Source organism: Oncorhynchus kisutch, linkage group LG7 (assembly GCF_002021735.2).
Source record: "Oncorhynchus kisutch isolate 150728-3 linkage group LG7, Okis_V2, whole genome shotgun sequence".
In the NCBI taxonomy this organism is placed as follows: domain Eukaryota; kingdom Metazoa; phylum Chordata; class Actinopteri; order Salmoniformes; family Salmonidae; genus Oncorhynchus; species Oncorhynchus kisutch.
Genome location: NC_034180.2, coordinates 46,349,015 through 46,356,564, shown reverse-complemented (window position 1 = coordinate 46,356,564; position 7,550 = coordinate 46,349,015). Strand labels below are relative to the sequence as shown.

At 42.9% G+C, this 7,550-nt stretch overlaps 1 protein-coding gene across 1 annotated transcript in view; it reads right to left on the bottom strand.

Annotated features, from left to right (window-relative positions):
- vgll2b (vestigial-like family member 2b) overlaps positions 1-6,206 on the bottom strand; it is a 13,481-nt gene extending 7,275 nt beyond the window's left edge. Inside the window, exon 1 of the mRNA XM_031829192.1 lies at positions 5,470-6,206. Coding sequence (XP_031685052.1) covers positions 5,470-5,556 — 87 coding nt within the window. The 5' untranslated portion in view covers positions 5,557-6,206. The remainder of the gene's footprint in view (positions 1-5,469) is intronic.
- Positions 6,207-7,550: the final 1,344 nt, after the last annotated feature.

The following is a 7,550-nucleotide window of genomic DNA, read 5'->3' as shown; positions in this document are numbered from 1 at the left end:
CTATGATTTTTAAGTAATTAATTTGCATTTTATTGCATGACATAAGTATTTGATACATCAGAAAAGCAGAACTTAATATTTGGTACAGAAACCTTTGTTATGCAATTACAGAGATCATACGTTTCCTGTAGTTCTTGACCAGGTTTGCACACACTGCAGCAGGGATTTTGGCCCACTCCTCCATACAGACCTTCTCCAGATCCTTCAGGTTTCGGGGCTGTCGCTGGGCAATATGGACTTTCAGCTCCCTCCAAAGATGTTCTATTGGGTTCAGGTCTGGAGACTGGCTAGGCCACTCCAGGACCTTGAGATGCTTCTTACGGAGCCACTCCTTAGTTTCCCTGGCTGTGTGTTTCGGGTCGTTGTCATGCTGGAAGACCCAGCCACAACCCATCTTCAATGCTCTTACTAAGGGAAGGAGGTTGTTGGCCAAGATCTCGCTCCATCCATCCTCCCCTCAATACGGTGCAGTCGTCCTGTCCCCTTTGCAGAAAAGCATCCCCAAAGAATGATGTTTCCACCTCCATGCTTCACGGTTGGGATAGTATTCTTGGGGTTGTACTCATCCTTCTTCTTCCTCCAAACACGGCGAGTGGAGTTTAGACCAAAAAGCTCTATTTTTGTCTCATCAGACCACATGACCTTCTCCCATTCCTCCTCTGGATCATCCAGATGGTCATTGGCAAACTTCAGACGGGCCTGGACATGCGCTGGCTTGAGCAGGGGGACCTTGCGTGTGCTGCAGGATTTGAATCCATGATGGCGTAGTGTGTTACTAATGGTTTTCTTTGAGACTGTGGTCCCAGTTCTCTTCAGGTCATTGACCAGGTCCTGCCGTGTAGTTCTGGGCTGATCCCTCTCACATTCCTCATGATCATTGATGCCCCACGAGGTGAGATCTTGCATGGAGCCCCAGACCGAGGGGGATTGACCGTCATCTTGAACTTCTTCCATTTTCTAATAATTGCGCCAGCAGTTATTGCCTTCTCACCAAGCTGCTTGCCTATTGTCCTGTAGCCCATCCCAGCCTTGTGCTGGTCTACAATTCTATCCCTGATGTCCTTACACAGCTCTCTGGTCTTGGCCATTGTGGAGAGGTTGGAGTCTGTTTGATTGAGTGTGTGGACAGGTGTCTTTTATACAGGTAACGAGTTCAAACAGGTGCAGTTAATACAGGTAATGAGTGGAGAACAGGTGGGATTCTTAAAGAAAAACTAACAGGTCTGTGAGAGCCAGAATTCTTACTGGTTGGTAGGTGATCAAATACTTATGTCATGCAATAAAATGCAAATGAATTACTTAAAAATCATACAATGTGATTTTCTGGATTTTTGTTTTAGATTCTGTCTCTCACATTTGAAGTGCACCTATGATACAAATTACAGACCTCTACATGCTTTGTAAGTAGGAAAACCAGCAAAATCGGAGTGTACCAAATACTTGTTCTCCCCACTGTATATACAAGAGCTCATATTTACAAGAACTCCTATTTAGTTATCTTAATAGATGCGTTATTACAATGACAGCATAGTATCATCATTATTGTTGTTATCAAAAAGTGTGCTTCTGCCATACCAGGGTTAGAGAATATGCCAAAAGACCAAACGTGTGATTATGTGATCATGTGATTACCAAACGAAAGTTATGCTGATACACTATATTTACAAAAGCATGTGGTCACCCCGTCAAATTAGTGGATTCTGCTACTTCAGCCACATCCATTGCTGACAGTTGTATAAAATTGAGCACACAGCCAGGCAATCTCCATAGACAAACATTGGCAGTACTGAAAGGTTCAGTGATTTTCAACATGGCACCGTCATGGGATGCCACCTTTCAACAAGTCAGTTTGTCAAATGTATGCCCTGCTAAAGCTGCCCCGGTCAACTGTAAGTGCTATTATTGTGAAGTGGAAAAGTCTAGGAGCAACAACGGCTCAACTGCGAAGTAGTAGGCCACACAAGCTCACAGAACGGAACCGCCAAGTGTCCTCGGTTGCAACACTCACTACCGAGTTCCAAACTGCCTCTGGAAGCAAAGTCAGCACAATAACTGTTTGTCAGGAGCTTCATGAAATGGGTTTCCATAGCGGAGAAACTGCACACAAGCTTAAGATCAACATGCGCAATGCCAAGCGTCGGCTGGAGTGGTGTAAAGCTCGCAACCTTTGGATTCTGGTGCAGTGGAAATGCGTTCTCCAGAGTGAGGAATAACGCTTCACCATCTGGCAGTCTGACGGACAAATCTAGGTTTGGCGGATGCCAGGAAAAGCTCCTTGCCCCAATGCATAGTGCCAACCGTAAAGTTTGGTGGATGAGGAATAATTGTCTGGTGCTGTTTTTCATGATTTGGGCTCCTTAGTTCCAATGAAGGGAAATGTTAACGCTACATCATACAATGACATTTTAGACAATTCTGTAATTCCAACTATGTGGCAACAGTTTGGAGAAGGCCCTTTCCTGTTTCAGCATGACAATGCTCCCGTGCACAAAGTGAGGCCCATACAGAAATGGTTTGTCGAGATCGTTGTGGAAGAACTTGACTGGCCTGCGCAGAGCCCTGACCTCAACCCCATCAAACACCTTAGGGATGAATTGGAACACTGACTGCGAGCCAGGCCTAATCACCCAACATCAGTCCCTGAACTCACTAATGCTCTTGTGGCTGAATGGAAGCAAGTTCCCGAAGCAATGTTCCATCATCTATTGGAAAGCCTTCCCAGAAGAGTGGAGGCTGTCATAGCAGGAAAGGGGGGACCAACTCCATATTAATGCCCAATGAGCAGGTGTCCACATATTTTTGGTCATGTAGTGTATATAGCCTGTACTAGCCCCATTTCCCACCACAGATCGGTACATACTGTAGACCCGTGTCTTACCATCTTCTTCTCACTGAGGTCAATGTCGCCTGAAGATTCTCACATGGTTGAATCGTCAGGGTAAATTTGAACAGATCAAATCGTGTAGTTAAAAGGATCATATCATAACTCTTTCACAACTCATTAAAACAGTCCTTTTTCCACATCACAATTAGGCCTAAGTTGGTCATACTGATCTATAACATGAAAGGTTTATGTACGAATTCTATGCAGTCAGAGTCAAGTGAACGATTTGTCCCCATTCATAAAGCGTTTATAGCTAAGCACTTCATGGTAATTAACTGTGCAGATTGCCACTCTGATCTAGAACACCAACATTCAAAGTTGATGTATGAATTCACATTGTGGGGATCTTCATGAACATTTGACCTCAGTGGGTAGAAGAAGGTCTATACTGGTCTGTGGGAGAAATGGGGCAGGCACAGGCTATATCATCAGCATAATTCTCCAAATGTGGTTTGGCCTTTTGGCAAATTCACTAACGCTGCTTTGGAAGAAGCAGTACGCTGTCATCATTATGATGCATATATATACAATGCCTTCATTCCTACCCCTTGACTTACTCCATATTGTGGTGTCTTACAAGCCTGAATTGAAATCTCACTCATCTACACACAATACCCTTTAATGACAAAGTGAAAACGTGTTTTCAGACATTTCTGCCAATGTATTGAAAATTATATATAGAAATATCTCATTGACATAAATATTCACACCCCTGAGTCAATACTTTTGTAGAGGCACCATTGGCAGCAATTACAGCTGTGAGTCTTTCTGGGTAAGTCTCTAAGAGATTTCCACACCTGGATTATGCAACATTTGTCAATTATTATTTTCAAAATTCTTCAAGCTCTGTCAAATTGGTTGTGGATCATTGCTAGACAACCATTTTCAAGTCTTTCCATAGATTCTCAAGTTGATTTAAGACAAAACTGTAACTCGGCCACTCAGGAACATTCACTCTCTTTTTGGAAAGCAACTCCTGCGTAGATTCGGCCTTGTGCTTTAGGTTATTATCCTGCTGAAAGGTGAATTCATCTCCAAGTTACTGAACCAGGTTTTTCTCTAGGATTTTTCCTGTGCTTAGCTCCATTAAGTTTTTTTTTTATCCTGAAAAACTCCCAAGTCCTTAACAATTGCAAGCATGCCCATAACATAATGCAGCCACCACTATGCTTCAAAATATGGAGAGTGTTACTCTGTAATGTGTTGTATTGGATTTGCCCCAAACATAATACTTTGTATTCAGGACAAAACATTAATTGCTTTGCCACATTTGTTTGGAGTATTACTTTACTGCCCTGTTGCAAACAGGATGCGTGTTTTGGAATATTTTTATTCTGTACAGGCTTCCTTCTTTTTGCTCTGTCAATTAGATTAGTATTGTGGAGTAACTACAATGTCATTGCCATAACAAAGGGGCTGAATACTTATTGACTCAAGACATTTCAGCTTTTCGTTTTCAATTAAAAAACATAATTCCACTTTGACATTATGGGATATTGTGTGTAGGCCAATGACAAAAAAAATCTACATTGAATCCATTTTAAATTTAGGCTGTAACATAACAAAATGTGGAAAAAGTCAAGGGGTGGGTATACTTTCTGAAGGCACTGTATATATATATATATATATATATTATAACAAAAAAAAATCTCAGTTGGGGTCTCAATTTACTGTTGAGAGTTAGAATAGTAGAATACACAAGGTGCACTCACTGACGGTCACTCAACTAGCCCATGTTAGTTAAACATTTGTAGATGGGTAAATTAGTCTAGATAGTCTACCCAGCTATCTAAACGTGTAGTAATCATGGAAGAATTACTCAGGAGCCCTGACCTCCAGGGGGCCCCCATTGATTGTTTTAGTCACTCTCAGTCAGATATCATACTAACATGGCATAGGTCATAGTGAAATGTGTATAATTGCAAGAAATTAGCTTTAAAACGGGAACAATGTGTCCACACCTTATGGCAAAACGTTTAGAATAGCAGGAAATAGCTGTAAAACTGCACACAAAACATTCTGTAAAACAAACTCATGTGATTACTTTTTGTTAGTAAAATACCTTTTCTAATAACAGATCCCTCTGTGGGTATTAAATGATAGTTTTTAATCCCGGTTAGAGTTAATGTGAGGTAATGTTTAGCGGTTAATTAAACTGCTAATAGGCTTATGTGTTTGTAGATACTGAGTTAATGAAGCTATAGCAACCAATGTGATAATGTTTGGGGTCATTTTTGCTTGTTTTTGCTGTTCTCCAAATAGCATTTTAGAGTTTTTAAATTTCAGTAAATAAGCTTAAACTCTCTATTTGGTGTGGATCCCCCCCGTCCAGACATCACTAAAACTCCGACCCTGGTTATCGCTCTGTATACCTAAATATGAGCTCTTGCATATCATGGCAGGACATGTTTAATGAACCTTGTCGCCCTGTTGTAATATGTTGATGAAATGCTTATAGATGTGTGATACATGCTTTACGGATATGTAGTCAAAGTAAATAGTTACCCAAAAGTATTCCCACAATGCAAAGTTTTTCTCGCGCATTTAATTCATTAACTGGAAACCTTTCCAAAGTGCCTCCTTACCTGGAAGTTGTTGATGAACGCGGGAGTGGCTGGCGCGTACGGTGCGTAATGTCCATAGACTGGGTACATAACATCCAAACAACTCATGGTAATGGCACGGTGTCCTCTCCGGGCAGGGAAGGGAGGTGTAGCGCTGTCGTATGGAAACCGATGTTGTGACAGAGAGACAACATTCCGTTCGCTAGCAGCAATGCAACGAACTAAGCAAGGCGCTCCAGCTCCGTCAGTGGCAATGCAACGAACTAAGCAAGGCGCTCCAGCTCCGTCAGTGGCAATGCAACGAACTAAGCAAGGCGCTCCAGCTCCGTCAGTGGCAATGCAACGAACTAAGCAAGGCGCTCCAGCTCCGTCAGTGGCAATGCAACGAACTAAGCAGGGCGCTCCAGCTCCGTCAGTGGCAATGCAACGAACTAAGCAAGGCGCTCCAGCTCCGTCAGTGGCAATGCAACGAACTAAGCAAGGCGCTCCAGCTCCGTCAGTGGCAATGCAACGAACTAAGTAGGGCGCTCCAGCTCCGTCAGTGGCAATGCAACGAACTAAGCAAGGCGCTCCAGCTCCGTCAGTGGCAATGCAACGAACTAAGCAGGGCGCTCCAGCTCCGTCAGTGGCAATGCAACGAACTAAGCAAGGCGCTCCAGCTCCGTCAGTGGCAATGCAACGAACTAAGCAAGGCGCTCCAGCTCGGTCAGTGGCAATGCGCAGCAAGCAGCACGAGGCTTGACATCACCCCAGAGCGCGCTCTCCACTACTGCACGCAACAACAGCTGTGCTCTCAGATTGTGCTGAGAGAGGTTTATAGAACAAAACAGACACAAGAGTGTCCTGTACATCTCGACCCCACCCAGTAGTGGTTCCCCCCTAAAATAAATGTTTGGATTTGTAATGTGTTTACATATTACATCACTATACTGTATACAGGACAATAGGCTATATTGTGTATACACTGAGTATACTAAACATTAGGAACACCTCCCTAATATTGACTTGTACCCCTCTTTTGCCCTCATAACAGCCTCAATTCGTCAGTGAATGGACTCTACAAAGTGTCACAAGCGTTCCACAGGGATGATGGTCCATGTCGACTCCAAAGCTTCCCACAGTTGTGTCACATTGGCTTGATGTCCTTTGGGTGCTGGACCATTCTTGATAAACACAGGAAACTGTTGAGCAGCGTTGCAGTTCTTGACACAAACCGGTGCGCCTGACACCTACTACCCCGTTTAAAGGCACTTAAATCTTTCGTCTTGCCCGTTCACCCTCTGAATGGCACACAAACACAATCCATGTCTCAATTGTCTCAAGGCTTAAAAATCTTTCTTTAACCCGTCTCCTCCCCTTCATCTATACTGATTGAAGTGGATTTAACAAGTGACATCAATAAGGGATCATAACTTTCACCTGGATTCACCTGGTCAGTCTGTCATGAAAAGAGCAGGTTTTCTCAATGGTGTGTACATGCATTGTAAGGTATGCCTATAACAGGCCTATAGCCTAACCTGTTTAGGAACTATAATGTTGTTCTCGTGGATGGTCAGTCCTTGCTTCCATAGCTCCATCTATACATTTCAGAGTCGTTACATTTTTCCAGACCCATTCCACCTGTTTACTAAAGAAAAGTGTGAGTTGTTGTTTGAATCCCAGACTGTCCGATTAAGATCAGAATTGTACTAAGAAGTGTAAACCTGGTATCATTTGTACAGAAATTGTTTACATTTTTTAAAGGTTCTCTATTATCATCAAACAATCTATTTTTCAATCAATGCTTTCCATTTCCCCTGATGTAATCTGCCTTGTGCCACAGCAGAGTTTAGTTGGTGGGACCCGTGCTCCACTCGTACCCCTAAAAGAACTATCCCAGGGTTACACATAGGCCTACAGGAGAATCACATTCATAATGTACTGTACACAGTTACAGTAGTAGAGGGCATTTAACAACCAAGTGGCTTCCTGTCAACCTTCCAAAGGTGTATTCCATATGAATGAAGGCGTTATGATGGCCTTACATCCCAACATCCATATGGGTTAGCATGTCTGAGAACATCAGAGCTGTTTGGTGGGATTCTCAGAATGACACATTTGGG